Genomic DNA, 16,403 nt, shown 5'->3' on the forward strand with positions numbered 1-16,403 from the left:
TGAAACCAGCCTGACACCGAGAATTTCCCTTTTTTGCTTGTCAGTTTGTGTTGTTGCAACAAAACAATGACTAGATACAACAGATTTCTTTGGGAAAACTTAGCACATGGGAGACTTGAAGCTGACAGTGGTGGAACACTGGAAAGGAAGAGGTAGGGTTGAAGAAATATTTAAGAGGTAAATATCTAGAAAACCTGGTTCTCAAGAAAATACACCAGGTGAAAGAAACCAAAGCATCCAAATAATAGTAATAAGAAAAGATGGTGTTTATATTTGAGTAACCAGACACCTGTAATCCAAGCTACACGGGAGGCAGAAATCAGGAGGATCTCAGTTTGAGGCTGGCCCAGGTAAAAAGTTAGCAAAAAACTCCATCTCAACAAACAAACTGAGGTTGTAGATCTGTACTTCCAGCTGTGCAGGAGGCTGTAGGTAGGGAGATTGTGGTCTGAGGTTGACCTATCTGAAAAATAACCAAAGCAACAGACAGGCAAAGTCAGCATGGGAGGCAGACTTGCAACCACCCACTTGGGTGAGTTCAGACTGGTTAAAAGAGTAAAAGTGACTAGCAAGGGGTCCTAAAAGGTTGCAGTGTGTGGGACTGGCCCTAGGTGGGGGGCGGCACCCCAGGAAACCCAGAAGAGCTCACTAAGGAAACCAGGAAGAGACTGACAGGTGCGAGGAGCACCAGGAGCACAGCCTGGGAGGACCAGAGACGGCTGTTCAAGAAGAGCCCAGAGGCCTGCCACCTGCTGCACAGCCACCCGTCCCATCTGGGGAAGCCAACTCCGTGTCTCTGACTCCCTTTCATCCACTCCATGCCTTGTCCTCCTCTCTGGTCCCTCCGTCAAGGGTGGCAGGGAACACTAGGGACCTCTGACCCCTTGCAGGAAGGCTGCGGGGTTGCCTGGCACAAGCTGCTCCATCTGCCTGTTCGTGATGTGACGTGGCCAGACGTGCAGTCAAGTCACTCTGGTTTTTTTGAGCAATAATTAGCAGTCACTTTCTAGGTAGTCATTTCATTTCACTTCTGGGAAGAAAGAAGTATTTTAAGAAAATAGATGTAATGACTAAACAATGTATGCACATGTGAATAAATGAATAAAAAAAAAAAAAAAGAAAACACAACCTACCAGAACCTATGGAATACAGCAAAGGCAGTGCTAAGAAGAAAGTTTGTAACTATGAGTGCTTACGTCAAAAATATAGAGAAATTAAAAAAAATATCTTGAGACAAATAAAAATGGAAATAAAAAGTATAAAAACTTATAGGAAAACAAAACAAAACAAAAAAGAAAATAGATGTAGCCAGGTGCCAGTGGCTCCCGCCTGTAATCCTAGCTAATCAGGCGGCAGAGATCAGGAGGATGACAGTTCAAAGTCAGCCCTGGTAAATAGTTCTTGAGACCCTATCTCAGAAAAACCCAACACAAAAAAGCACTGGTGGAGTGGCTCAGGTGATAGAGCGTCTGCCTAGCAAGCATGAGGCTCTGAGTTCAAATCCCAGTACTGCCAAAAAACAGATGTAAAGTGTCTAAGTGAACCTTAAGTTTAGACAATCTCCAACAGATAAATGGTGACATGAAGACACCCCACCTTGAGGGGCAGACAGTGACTCTTGTTGGTCCTGGGCTCTGGCTTCTCTCTCTGATAGACCTCAGGGTTGTCAGCGCTTGTGGTCATGGACTCCTAGACCTCAGCACCCAGCACAACTCCCAACATCAAGGTTGCTTTAAGTTTTTTCAAACCCTCTGTGCTTCTCCATTTCTTTTTCTGTGCCTGGAGGACACTGGGACAACCACCAAGTGTCTATGGGAGGCAAATGCGTCCTCCTTCCTGCCCCAGTTCCACTTTATTGATGGGGTCTGGGGTGTGGCAGGACTTCTGTTGAGAATTTCAGTGCTCAGTCCTGAAATATACTGATTTTTTTTAGCACACCTTTTAGGTACTAATATAGAAAATACCAAAAGCACAGTTTGAAAGGAAGGAGCGTTTATTAAGGTGTGCACTGGTTCCCAAAAAGGGGCCGCATGGCTCAAGTGGTAGAGCACCGAAAAGTGTGAGGCCCCAAGTTCAAACCCCAGTATTGCAAAAAAAAAAAAAAAAAAGGTTGGGAGGACACACAGGCTGGTAATGGTTGACAGTGAAGACAAGAATGGGGTGTGCCAAAGGGACACTTTTATGTCCTTTGGGACTCTTTGTCCTATTATGGATCTGAAACCAGAGTTCTGGACCCCAGGCCCGAACTCCGGAGATCCTGTATGCCAGGTCCAACCACCCACCCCTAAACCCCAAATCAAAGGCCTGGTGAAGGCGGCAGAGAAAGGAGGTTTATGACACGGCTCGGGACATGCGTGGGAAGAGGCAGAAGAAGCACTGAGCCCATCTTCAGCCATCTTCGGGTTACAGTCATGAGCTACAGGTTTAAGCAGACAAAGAACTGGGCAGGGGGACAAAAGGTTATGCATAAGCAGTCCCAGTCACAGGTGAGCTCCAGGGCTCAGGTAGGGCATTGTTGACATTACCTCAGTCCTTGTTCTTCAAGGAGGGGACTGTGGAAGTTGTCGTCCCCGTCATCACTTGAGGGGAGCGACCTGGTTTCCCAGACACGATTGCTCCTGCTCCAGGGTGCAGCCTCATCATGGTAGGTCACTGTCCTCATTTGGGGGAGGTCCGTCCTGCAAGGCTCCGCTGTTCCTTAGGGGAAGTTTCAGTCCCTGGTCATTTCTGTCCTTCCTTGGGTCCAAGGTGACTGCAGGAGAGAACGGCTCACAGCAAAGGACAATGGGTACAAAATGGAGACAGAGATGCCAAGCTTCTTCTGTGTTTAGTTAATTCGCAGGCCCAAGTGAGCAGTCAGTGGTTTTCAGCAAAAGTGGTTTAAGCCCCTCTTACAGATCCATACAGAAAAGTGAGTCAGAAGTGCTATAGAAAAGCAAGGATGCTGCTAGTAGACACTATTCCAGAAGCAAAAAAGCAGGAGTAGCACACAGAACAGGTGAGTGCGCAGAAAGAGCAAACGGGAGCTCAGCCACAGCCAATGCTGCCCACCTCGCCTGTGTACTGCCGTCCGGGGGTCTCCGTCTGTGTTAGCTAGGCCGTGGAAGAGGGAGCCCAGGTGTGAGGATCCCGGCTAAGCCCTAGGCAGGAAATGGGGGGCCAGGGGCACTTAAGATATCGTTTCTGGAAAGGGGAGCACTGTTGGTCCCAGATTTCCCAGTCACAAGTTAGAGAGGGAAATCCCACCCCTCCCAGAGTCCTAATGAGAAGGAAAAGGGCCAGAGGCCTACACCGGGGGAGGCTGGGATGGGAGGGCATCAGGGTGTAGAGGGAGGGGGAACAGTGGGTGAGGAGAGTGTGACAAGTCCACCTTGGGGTGTCTCCAGTGCAGAACAATGGAGGAGACTGGGTAGTCAAATGTTAGGGTAGTCAAATGTTTAGCCAGTCCGTACCCCAGAATTCAAACCACTAGTCCACGAAAGGCCTGTGAGAGAGCAGGGGTCGGTGAGGCATCCAGATCGCTCTGAACTTGAGAACGTGCTGTCCTGGTCTGCTTACTATGGTTGCCAACAGACCACACCGTCACCTGGCTCTCAGGACAGAGCCAGTGCTGTGTGTCCTGCCATCCATCGCTGTCAGGAGGAGTCATGGCTTCCTGCAGAAGCAGAGCTGACTGACTCTGGGTCACCCTTTTGCTGCCCTGTATGCCTCAGTTTCTCCCTCTGTAGCATGGAGATAATAACCACACCCGTGGGCTGGGCAGAGCCAGTGGGGGAACACACTTGCTCCCATATCAGTGCTCACTGGAGGTGAGCTGATGACTCTCAGGCCTGTCCTCCCCGGCACTGCCCTCGCAGCCTTCCTAACAGGAAATCTGAGGTTTGCAGCAGCCAAGGTCCCTGTGTGCTGTAACAGGCTTTGGGGAGGTGATGTGGAAAATGGGTTAGAGTGGGGAGATGCCCAGAGGGAAATGTGGGCCTCCAAATGGGAGGTGAAGGGGCTGGAGCTAGGGGCCTTGCCAGGGGACACAGGGAACATTTTGGAGACATTCTCTCTAAGACTTGATAACAGGTTGGGACTGCAGGCTTGGCAGAGAAGGTGCAAGGGAGGGGAGGCAGCTGCAGGGCCCGCCCTAATGGTGGTGGGTGTGAATTGTATGGCTGGGCCCCTCTGGGGTGCAGAGCCAGCAAGGGTGGCTCAGGGAGGGGGTGCTTCTGCACATGGGGAGGCCTGCTTTACTTCTCTGCAGCTGGTCTGTGTCTAGGTGGGGTGTGCCGAGGTGCTAAGCCAGAGTTCCTGGGGTGAAGCCCCAGGGGCCCTGGCTGACACTGTGCCTGGGGCGGGCCTGGCCTAACATGGTGCTGGCCCCTGGCCTCCAGCTTGCTGGTGACCTCAGGGGATCAGGCTGGGGCTGGCTTTGCTGCAGAGGCCCAGGGCCAGGCCAAGCCACTTCAGTGGGTCACACATGGGGGAATAGAGGGAGTGGAGGGAAGGGGAAGGGGAAGGGGAGGGGAGAAGTGAGGAGGGAAAGGAAAGGGGAGGAATAAGGACCCCTAGCCCGCGATCCCCCAGCCCAGTGGCCAACAGCGCGGGGTGCAGGAGCTGACACCCACTGCCAGTTGGGGATCCCCACCTTCTTTGGCCCACTGCAAATCTGCAAACCTCCTCCTCGGACAATCACAAGATCTTTCCAGTCACCCCCAATTCAGTCCATTGGATGCCAGGGATCCCCACCCCCACCTGCCCATAGCCAGCCAGCCAGCCGGGGTCCCTCTCTGTGTCCACTGTAAGCCTGGGACTCCCTTTCCAACACGACTTGTGGGTTCCCTGTCTCTCCTTCAAACCCTCCCCGACTCCTGGGTCATAGGTTCAGGCTTCTGGCTTCTGAGATGCTCGTGGGGACCCCACCGAGGGCTGTCTGCACCCTGTGTCCAGGTCCCCGGAGTTGGGGACATTGCTGTCTCTGAGGTCCATGGTGGCAGATGGTGTGCTCTGATCAAGGAGCCAGCTCCTGCATTTTGCACACATGTTTTTCATCACCCCGCTTCCTTGATCTGGAAGGGACAGACAGGCTCGCCACCCACCCAGCCCCCTGCATGGTATGAGCTTGGGTTCTGTGGCCCTGAGCTGGGGACGGGGTAGGGGGGTTGTGGCCCAGTGACAGCTTCCCAAAGTGGCAATGGCCTTTTGGAAACACCCCAGACAACATGGAAACCAGGTGGAAACAATGCACCCACACGCTGTCCATTTCTCCCTTGCAGGTGCACCCGGAAGTCCCTCCAGGCCTGGTGGCTCCCATGCCAGTGCCAGACGACACTGCCATGGAAAACCTCTGCCCATCCCTGGACAACTCCAGGGATACTTGTGTTCGAGTAAGTACGCCAAAGAGACTGAGCGTGGCACGCAATGGTGCATCCCCTCCTCCTGCCCATCTGCACCTATCTTGGAGGTTACGTTAATCCTCAGAAGCTCTCTCCTGTTTGGCAAATCCAAAACTTGAACCTGTCTCCTGAAAGGCCCACCCTCCTGCTCACTAGGGGTTTCAGGGGTCAAGGGAGAGTGGAGGGAGAGGTGTCTGCCTTTCCCATCCTCTGGGGCCTGGTCTCCTCTCCACCCGCACAATTTGGAGCTGGCATTTTGCAATCACCCTGGCCCCCAGTTCACATTTCTTCCCCTGCCACGGGGAGAGCAGCCATCCCTCCTGGCAGTGTCCTTGGTGAGTCTCATTTCTTTATCCACCTGCTGTCCCAGGAGGCATTCCAGCTTCCCGACAGGGGCCTGTCGGTCCCCTCCTTACCCTGCTCACCGGAGTGTCTCTGCGGGATGCACCTCCCTCCTGGGGAGCAGGAGGGGGATGCACCTGCTTGAAGCAGGCTGGTTGGGGACCGAGGAGGTCCCGCGGGATGGGGGCTGGATGCAGTGCTGGGGACAGTGGGGCAGAGCTGATGGAGGATGGAACCGTACAAGGTTGACGGCCACTGAGACTGGGGAGCCTGAGGCTGGGAGGGGTGGCCTCAGGGGTCAGGGGTCAGTGGAAGGCACTTCAGACTTGGGCAGGTAGGGTGGAGGCCACTTAGGGTAGTCAAAGACCAGTGCCAGACGGGCGGAGGGCCGGGCTCTGATCACACATGGTCGCATTTTGGCACTTACTTCTTGGAACATTTTTTTCTCTTTCAGAGCTTTTTAAACGCCCACGGATTAGCCATTATGAGATTTCTTTGGAAGTTTCTGCCTTTCAGTGCAGTATCAGGTCCCACTTCAAAAAGGGAAGAAAACCCAAAGTTAGAAGACACAGGAGGGGTTATCAGGTCACAGTGTAGCCTTGCAAAGTGACTTGCTGGAGTTTCTTTACAGACGGGGAAGAAATTCAGATGCACACTTTTTTTTTTCCTCCCTACCAGATAAGAATATGAAGTGAGATTCAGTTACCTCTTGCAGTGAAACTGAGGGGTCTATTTAGTTAACTAAATAGACTAAAAAAACATCTGGGAAAAAAAAGGCTTTTTTTTTTTTTTTGGAGGGACTGGGATTTGAACTCAGGGCTTTGCAGTTGCAAAGCAGGCTCTCTACCTCTCGAGCCACACCGCTAGTCCATTTTGCTCTGGTTATTTTTGGAGACAGGGGACTCGTGAACTATTTGCCAGGGCTGGCCTCATTCTGAAATTCTCCTGATCTCGGCCTCCCATGTAGCTGGGATTACAGGCATGAACCACTGTGCCCAGTTAAGATATTTTTGATTTTTATAACAGTGAAAAACCAAGAATGTCAGCTGTGCAGAAAGGCTTCTTATTCACACTCAGATGCTGTTTGACTTCTATTAGGGTTAAGTTCCTAGCAGTGGAAAGAGCATTTAATATCCCTAACCTACTGGACAGCATAGCTTAGCCTCGCCTAGCCTGCCAGAACACTCATAGTAGCCTACAGCGGACACCTTGAGACGGCTGTGCTGTAAATCCCTGGATCAAGATTCAAAGTGTGTTTTCTACTGGATGTGTACGGCTGTTTGCACCATCATAAAATCAAAAAATTGCAAGCTAAAGCATTGTAAGTAGGATATGGTCTGTAACTAAAGACTGGTTTTGGAAATTTAGGGAATAAATGAACCACCACAACTGGCTAGCCTAGGACAAAGCAAATAAAGCCCATTATGACAAAGTACAACCAGAAAAATGGGCTGGTGGAGTAGTTTAAGTGAAAGAATGCCTGCCTAGCAAGAATGAGGCCCGAGTTCAAACTCCAGTGCAACCAAAAACAACAACAACAAAAAATAAACAATGCCACGTGTGGGTTTTTTTTTCTTTTCAAAAAATTTTAAAAACAAGGGAAGCTTTCTAAAATATAAAATCTTACATGGGACCACCACATAAAAACCAACTAAAACAAATTTATAAAGTCAATACTAAGGTGAAATTAACAGAAAATCAATGATCTCACATGTCAAAATCTGCTATAGAACACATTTTGGGTGAGGTGTGGCTTTTACTCACACCTTCCCCAGCCCCAGTTTAAAAAAAATTGTGGTAAGTACATAAAATTTGCCATCTTAACCATTTTTGGGTGCTATGGTTTAGAGGCACTTAATCCAGTCATTTGTTGTGTCACTGTCACCATCATCCCTGGAACTCTTGCAAAAGTGGAACTCCCTGGCTGTTAGACAACTCCCCATCTTACCCTCCTTCCCGTCCCCGGGAACCACCCCACTCTGTTTCTGTTGTGCCTCGTGGCAGCGGAATCACGCAATACTTGTTCTTTTGTGTCTGGCTTATTTTACTTTGCATGTGGTCCTTAAGGTCCATCTATTCTGTCCCATGTTGAATGTCCTTCCTTTTCAGGGCTGAATAGTATTCTGCTTTATTTTGCTTATCTTTCATTCACCAGTGGACTGCTTCTGTGGTTCAGCTGTCATGCACAATTCTGCCATGAAGGTGGATATACATGGGTATCTTTTATAGGAACATAACTTTGGGGCTTACAAAAAAAAGCATGGCGTGAGGTCCATTATGAGCTCAGGTGCGTGTCCACTGGCTTACACAGGGCTGGGGTGGGGTGGAAGGAGATGGGGAAGGGGTGCTCAGCTCACTGAAGTGTCTCTCTGGGAAGAGTGACTCCCAGGGGGCACAGAAGGTCAGGTGGGGAGTCTTGCCCAGAGACAACCCTCAAAGCACTGGACATCTGAACAACTGCACCAAACCCTACTTCCCTACACCCCGGAGCCAGACCCCTCTGAGGAGGGAGCAGGAAACCTGTGTGTCTCAAAGCCTCTGCAGGTGGCTTTCAACTGCCACCTGAGCTGGGCACTGCTCAGCTGGGGGCACTGGAAGGAAGGATAACCTGCAAAGGAAGGTGGGCACCAAAAGGGCTTCTGAGGCCAGCTGCCCTTTAATGAGCGGGACGTCCACCCACCTACCACCAACACATGGATGCTCAGCTGTCAGTTGGGGGCGGTGCCGTCAGGCCATCCTATAAGGTCTCCCAGAAGGAGCGGAGAGGGTCACCTCAGAAATGACTAAAGAAGTAGGCGAGGAGTGGGAAAAATGGCCTCCACTCAGGTATTTGAAGGCATAGGCAGCTCCTCTGATGTGACAGGTTCAATGACATCCTTGGTGAGTTCTAGGTCCACTGGTAACTGGATTTGTGTCGAAATGACCTGAAGAGCTGAATTTCCTCACTTGGGAAAAACATGACCCGAAAGGCAGGCAGTGCCACCCATTCTTTGGGATTCTATAGATGAGTAAATGTCCAATAAAACTTTTACGTCAAGTAAGGACAACGAAAAAGCTGAAAAAACTACGATCTGCTAATGTCATTTCACAAAAGGGGGCACTGTCACATGGTAAAGGAAGGATCACTTCAGAATTTAAGAACTGCACAGACAACCAACCCTAACTGCCTGTGGATTCTGTTTTCTGTGGCCTGATGGGCTGTTACTCACCAACTCATCTCTGCAAATCAAGGCTCCTTTGCTTTGGTGACCCTGGGACGGTGCACTACTTGCAGGTGAATTTTCTTGAAGTGGGTTTCGAGGCCTGAGGAATTCAAACGCTGGACTCTCAGTGTCTTGTCCCTGTGTCTGGGATTAATAGCTGTGTGGTAACGGCCAGCAGCCAGAAACCCTGTCGTGGCTTTGAAGAGAAGCAAGAAAGCCAGGTGATGGCAGATGGAATCAGGGGGACTTTGAGGTTGGAAGGTCTGTCAGCCAGGATCTATGCGGAGCCACGGTGGTACAGCTCGAACTTGAATCGGTTGAATACTTGAGCTTCTGATGAAGATAGAGTTCATTTGCTTAAAAAAATACAAAAGCCTGCACACCCCCAATTCAATCCCTAACTTAAAGAGAAGTCAAGGCTGAGGTTTTCTGCAGACCACCCACATTGGGTTGGCAGAGAGGATGACATCACACCAGTGAGGTGGGTGTAGGAAGGGTCCTTACCGAGTGACCCCAAAGTCCACGTGGTAAACGCCTGCTCTCCCAGGGTGGTGCTCCTGGGAGGTTGTGGAGCCTTCAGGAGGCAGGCACAGTGGAAGCTCCTCAGAGATAACGGGACCCCAGACTCTTTTTCTCTATTTACTTCCTGGCTATGGGGTGAGTGGTGTTGTTTCCTGTGATGTAAGCAAGTGGGCTGATTAAGCATAGACCAGAACCTCTGACACAAAGAGCCAACCTTTTTCTTTTCATAAGCTGAATATCTTAGGTATTTGGTTATAGTCACAGAAAGCTGACTAGGACAGAAAGTTGGTACCAAGAAGTGGGGTCCTTGACTCTACCTGGCAATGTGGGAAAGCCTTTGGAATTGGCTTATGGGAGGAGTTTGGAAAAGTTTGGGGTCAGAGGGAAGAGAAAGCCTAGCATGTGTAAGTGAAGCTGAATAGGTTCATTGAGTGGTGGTATGGGCTTGGAAGACCACGCTGTGATAGGAATGTGGAGATACGTCTCTGCTGATGGTTTCAGATGGAAATGGGGACTCTTACTGGACCCAGGACTGCAGCCAGGAACGTGCACTTTGTCCATGCTCTGATACCGCGTGGGAGGCTGAGGTTCCAGGTGACGGCCTAGTTTCTTTGGGGGAGGACACTGAAGGTAGAACAGCATGGGTATTAGTGCTTTTACCCACATTTACCATGAGCGTCGAGAAGGAAGAGGAGGGAAGCAGAAAGATTTGACGAATTTGCAGTTTGGTGAGGAAGGTGGGGGAGGTTGTACGGATGAGTACCATTAAAAAGTAACCAAGGACTGTGCACAGGATAAACGATATCGCGAGGATATCACGGGGGATCTGCAAGGCCACCTCACCTGTCACAGGCTCAAAGGGGTGGAGGTGTGATCTCTTCTGAGATTTTGCCGAGACAGAGCCCTGGAGCACTTTGTGTGCCTCCAGAGTACCCAGGGACTTATTTCCTGTGCTCAGCCGGCAGTACTCAGCGGCTCTGCAGTCACGGCTCAAGCCCGGGTACGGCTTGTCCTGGTGGCAGACCTTTGTGTCATCCACACGATGCTACCTGTGCAGGTCTGCAGAATGCAGGAGTTACGGGCTGGTGGAGGCGTCCGCCGAGATTTCACAGGAAACCCTGGGAGGCTAGTAGTGTGTGGCAGTATTGGGGTTCCTGCTAGCAGCTCCTGGAAGGGTATTGCATGGATCTTTGAGAGTGGAGCCAAAGCTGCAATGGAGACACCAGGAAGGTAAGAGATGCCAGCAATGTGGAATGCCTCCCACGCCAGAGAGAGACTCTGTGGGCTGCAGCCAGCAAAGCCATAGAGGTGGGGCTTCCCATGCCTTTGCAGTCACATCCCCTACAGTGTGTCCAGATGTTGGGCACGGAGACATGTTTCACAAATTTGTCTTGCTTTGGCCTGACCCTTGCTCTCTATTCCCCTAGCTCTCCTTTTTGGCTCCACAATTTTATCTGGTGAAGGGGGTGCTGTTTCTCGTGCTCCCCGCCCCCCCCCGCCCTTGCTGGAGCGAGGTTTTTCTCTCTCTTGCTCCTTGGTTATTACTGGACCTAACAGGGCTTAACTGGGGGCGAGTGGAGATTTTAGAAAAGACACAAGATAGACAGACAAACAGAAAGTTGGAGACAGGTGTGTTGTACGCTCGACTGGAGATGCACAACTCTCAGTGCTTCTCTTCTCCAGATTCTTTAAGGCCTTACTCCGTGCAGTTCTTTAAAACCTTGCTTCAAACTTCATTCCTTAGGCTGGCACTGTCGCATGTTTGCTCTCAGCTGTCCTTTAGCTTAATTGCTCTTAAAGTCTTTTGCCCCAGGCTTGCACTGTCCCCTCTCTCTTTAGCTCTCTCAAAGCCTTGGTGCTCAAACTTGCAAACGGCAGCGCCTACAACCTGCATATGCATAACTCCTAAGGCCTTGGTTCTTAGACTTGCACTGCGCACTGTCCCGTGGTCGCTTTGGCTTTCCTTTAGCTTCAGCTTTCCTAAGGGCTATGTATGAGGTTCTTTCTCAGCTTTGCTTTCTGAAGCCTACATTAACTCAGTGCAGACTTTCTGTCACCCCTCTTTAGCATTTTCCCTTTAACAATTCTTTTCCCTTCAATAATTCTTTTCCCCTTCCAAAAGCTTCCCATACCAAAAGGCCCAAGGTAAAACCCCAAAAGCCAAAGCCCCTCTTCCTCCTTCAGGGGCCTTTTATGAACAGCGGCAAACAGGGTGGAGCAGAGGCTCTCGGGGAGGGATGTGACATTGTAACAGGAGAAACCTGCGTTCCTGCTTCTCTGAACACAAGCTTAGGAGAGGCAGCTGTGGCCGGGGGCTGTGCCTATCTCGGCCTACAGGTAAAAGCAATTAACTGCATCTTGCCTTGCTTGTGCCCAGTTCTCGTAGGCTTAATCCGCTCCCCACACCTGGGACAGACATATAACTCTGACTTTCTCTGGGGCCCATGGCTGAGTTTGTTTTGCACCTCAGGGTAGACTTTGGAACTCTTGGGTATGGAACTCTTTGGAACTCATTGCAATGTGAGATGACACAAGTCTTTGGGGGCTGGGGCAGGACACTGTAATTTGGATCTTGGTGGTTCCTAAAAGGTCTATGAGAAAAAGACTAGCTCGCCCAGGGTGTGCCACTGAAGTGGTGGAGCCTTCAGGAGGTGAGGCCCAGTGCGTGTGGGGGGAGGTCTTTAGGTCTCTGGGAGTGTGTCCTCAAGGCACCCTAGACCCTTCTTCTCTTCCAGGCCACAAGGTGAGTGGTTTTGCCCCACCACGCACTCCCTCCATGGGGACCAACTGACCATGGACAGGAACCTCTGAAACTGTGAGGCAAAATAAACCTTTTCTAAGTTGATTGTCTTGAGAATTTCTCATAGTAACAGAAGGCTGAATAACAGTGTCTGTTCCCAGGTTCGCCAAACCTTCCCACCACTTCACTGCAGGGAGTCAGCCCTGACAGTTCCCCCTCTGAACCACTGACAGTCCTTTCGGACTGGACTCTGCCCTTGGCCTGGCACGATGCTCCTACGTCATGATGGCCATTGGTATTTCACTGACGACTGCTGGAAAGTAATTTGTAAACACCAGGTGTGTGTGTTGGGTCCAGTTTGAAGACTATTGATAAAATGTCTCTTTCAGGACATTTCTTTGTATTTGGAAAGTACAGAGTTACTTACTGTGTGCTTCATGAAAATGTCTGAACTACATTCTAAGTTGAGGTGAAGTGGGGTCTGCTTACTGCCCAGAGTCAGCAAGCTGCCTACGACACGCCCAGTCTTCCACAGCCTGTGTAGCGCACTCATCGCACCGAAAGACCCCGGGTGGCAAACGCAGCGCTGGATGAGTCTGGATGTAATACGGCGGCCCGCAGCAGACAGATGACCAAGACTGCGTGACCTGAAGTCGTGCTCTTCAAGCCGTGGCTCCCAATCATTAGGGCCAGGAAGTGGATTCTGAGAGCATTAACACCTCCCCCCACGCACACCACACAAGTGTACACACACAACACGCTCCTAGAAGAGAAAAAAACAAAGCGTCTGCATAACTAAGGGTAGATGTTATTTCATAAATATTTTCCTTTAATCATTTATATGCATGAGCACGTGTGTTCTGGGTCATGACATAAAATACAATTCATACCTCTGTAGGGAAAATCATTGCTCTAAAGAAAATCACACCTGGTGATTCAGTCCGTTGAGAAGATTTGTGTCTTTGCTCTTTCACTGCTGAGCAATGGCTTCACACCCCAGGCACCCCCAAGTCCTTTTTCCACACAGTGATTTCTGAAAACAACCTGGTTCACCGACATTTTCTGGATGGACACTCCTCCCATCACAGCCCTGAGTTTAACTGAGGGAAAGTCACAGCACCGCATCTGAAAGGCAGTCCAGCACGAGGACCCTGCTTTCGATGTGCCAGGCTGGCTGAAAATGACACGATTGTGTTTTCAGAACTGGGGACTGAACTCAGGGTCACGCGTGGCACTACCGCTGGGGCCATGCACCCATGCCCTACACAAGTCTTCACAGACACCATCTCCTCACATCTCCCTGTAGCTGCGTCCATCTGTACAGCCCGTGCTCCTGGCGCAGAACACGGATGCTGAATGGGTGTTTCTAAACAGATCAATTCATCATTGAGCACATTCCAGCATGGGTAGAAGCACGGACATTAAATCTAGTTAGATGTAACAGCTCCAATGACAATCAAATCCACTCATTTCTTCCTCCTTACGAAATATAAAAGCTCTGTACAAAGCCTTATTTACATTGATTAAATGTGATAGTGTGTACTGGTCTTACACAGCCAGTGGTGGTAATCCTGTTCCTTGAGCAGTGTGTCTCACAGTTACACATTAACCTTTGATTGGAGCTGTTATAAAATAACATAATACCACACATTCAGGGCTAACTGTGACTCTTATCTAAAGGAATTTAACAACACACTGTGAAACCATGGGTTTTTGGGAAACATCGAATGCCTTTGCAAACACTAGTAGGACAGACACACGAGTGTGCACCTGATATGGGGGCAGGAAGTGGCCTCTGAGTGAACGGAACTTGGAGAGAACTGAAGCGTCAGAGAAGTGGAAGGGCACTCGTGTTGATCTGGTTCAAACCCTGTCCCTTTCATATTAGGCAATGGTTACACAGCAGGACAAGTGATTAATCTAAGGTCACGTAATCACACAGTAGGGGAGACAGATGCCCCAGTCTCCTGGTAACAAATCTAAAATATTTAAAATTTCATAACAAAGGCTTATCCTGGAGGACATTTGTTTTGGTGGGGCTGGGCTGGAACCCAGGGCCTTGCACATGCTAGGCAGGTGCTCTGCCATTTGAGCCCTACAGTTTATTTTTGAAAGATCGAGTCAGGTGTCAAGGGAAGCAAATCCGTAACATTTTACTCTGTAAACCACCTCTAGGGCACCAACTTAATACAAACACGCTAACAACAGTGCTTGAGCTGCTACAATTAGCGTATGTAACTACACATATACACGGTTGTGACACATCCAGTGGCCTAACAGTGAGTGATGGCAGCCGTGCACATCACCGATGTGCTGGCGTGTCACTCTCCCTGTGTGCTGGCTGAGTTTTCATCTGTCTCACTTGAGGTAAATGTCTTCCATAGAAACTTCTCATTCGATCTCCAAAGAGAAGTGCCCAGGTCCTCTTTCCTCTTGGAGGACGCAGCAATGGGGGTTTTTTCACACAGGGTCTCTATCACTGACAGGTCGGTGAGTTTACTAAGACTGTCATCATTCTGCTCATTCAAGATGTCCCAGAAATCTTTTGGTCTCTGCTTTGCTTTTTCCAAGGGTCCTGAAAGAATCTTCTTTGGCTGTCGTGTGGCACTGTTCCCGTGACTTTTAAAGAGGCCGCCAAGAATAGAAGTGTCACCGAGCAAGCCCTCCAGGGAAGGGTGTTCTGACACTGGGTTTTCTGTAGTTCTGTCTTCCAGTTTGAAAAGGGGCCTGTTTCTTCTTGTGAGGCCCTGCTGGCTTTGCACGGTGCTTCCTAACTTTGTCTTGTGGGCCTCAGCCTCACTGCTCAGGGAGGATTCTGTGGGGTCTTCAGGAGCTCGGCTGTCTTTCCCACTGTCAGTCTCTCCAGTAGAGACAGCAGGTGATTGCTCAGCTTCTGTGTTAGGAGACTGCACCTCTTTTTTACGGGAAACATGATTTTGAAACTGAACTGATTTTTTCCCCTGTATTTCTGGGCTCCAAACTTGAGAACCATTGTTGGTGGAATCTTTAAAGGGTGGCGTTTTAGGACACAGCAGCCTTTCTTTCTTAAGTGACTCTCTTTCTTTAGATTCACGCCCCACTCGCTCTCTTTCCTTGCAGGCAGATGTGGTGAGCACTGAAGCAGAACCCACCAGGAAATCTTCCACATCTGGATGCTGAGAGACATAGAAGTCTCTGAGCATTTTCTGTCGCTCTTCTGATGTGGCTTGAGTCACACGCTTGGCAAACTCCTTTATGGACAAGCGATGGTGAGAGGCCATTTCTTCAAACTGTTTTCTGAAGAGGGAAAGCACAACACTTTACTTTTAAAGAACGCATGAGCAATGATAGGAAACACAGAGTCAAAGCATACATCTGCTCGGTTCCATGGAGAACGTGCACTGCACCCTGTGAAGATGCAGCCTTTCACTTACACTACTAGAAAAAATAGTTTAGCTCATGAAATCACCAGCCTTTTAGGCTACTCTGACTTATGCGATTACATACTTCCTGGGAATTATGGGACCCCAGCAGGCTGCTCCTCTGGGGAGCCAACTTATGACTGACATGAGAGACACAACTTATACAACCTTGTATCTGAAACCCTGTATTACATTTGAGTCCTGTGAATAGGGTTGCCAGAGGAGAGTTTTTTCCTGAGAAATTTAGGAAAACACTTTTCCATTTCTCTCCTTCCACAAAAATAACATAGAAATTTCAAAATTTGTTTTGATGAGCCTAAAAGAAAGTTCTATACCGATACACCTAGATTCTTAATTCCACCAACTGGTTCAACTTCAGTACAGAGGGCAAAACTTAGAAGTGAGATGCTATTTGCCAAGCATTGTGGTGTGCACCTGTAATCCAGCACTCAGGAGGTGAAGCCCTCGTTAGATGGAGGTAGCGCTGGACCCTGCTGCTTCCTGTAGCTGAGGGCACAAGGACTGAATCATTTCTGCTTCACAAAATCATGCTGGAACCCTAATGCCCGATGTGACAATAATTGGGATAGGGCCTTGAGGTCATTAAGGGTTGGGCACTCAGTCCAATAGGATCAGTGTCTATAAGAACAGAGGTCAGAGAGCCAGCACAGAGTTTTCACTTTACATGGAGCCATGAGATACTTTGTTTATTGGTTTTCCCTCTGTCCCCCTCTGTCAAGGGAGGACACAGTGAGAAGGTGGGCCATTTGCAAGTGGGGAGGAGGGCACTCACCAAAACTGAATTAGGCTTCCT

The 16,403-nt window shown here is 49.6% G+C and overlaps 1 protein-coding gene and 1 long non-coding RNA gene across 6 annotated transcripts in view; both read right to left on the reverse strand.

Annotated features, from left to right (window-relative positions):
• Positions 1-345: 345 nt before the first annotated feature.
• On the reverse strand, positions 346-4,089 carry LOC141415725 (uncharacterized). The gene is made up of 4 exons (XR_012440664.1): positions 3,453-4,089; positions 3,052-3,140; positions 2,526-2,752; positions 346-463 (listed from the first exon to the last, which is right to left on the reverse strand). It is a non-coding gene; the product is annotated as an uncharacterized lncRNA (long non-coding RNA).
• Positions 4,090-12,992: 8,903 nt separating this feature from the next.
• The window catches only part of Ercc6l2 (ERCC excision repair 6 like 2), a 118,896-nt gene continuing 115,485 nt past the window's right edge, over positions 12,993-16,403 (reverse strand). For all 5 annotated transcript variants that reach the window (XM_074052562.1, XM_074052561.1, XM_074052564.1 and 2 more), the window contains one exon: positions 12,993-15,464. In XM_074052562.1, coding sequence (XP_073908663.1) covers positions 14,510-15,464 — 955 coding nt within the window. In that variant the 3' untranslated portion in view covers positions 12,993-14,509. The remainder of the gene's footprint in view (positions 15,465-16,403) is intronic.

Source organism: Castor canadensis, chromosome 13, assembly GCF_047511655.1.
Source record: "Castor canadensis chromosome 13, mCasCan1.hap1v2, whole genome shotgun sequence".
NCBI classification, from domain to species: domain Eukaryota; kingdom Metazoa; phylum Chordata; class Mammalia; order Rodentia; family Castoridae; genus Castor; species Castor canadensis.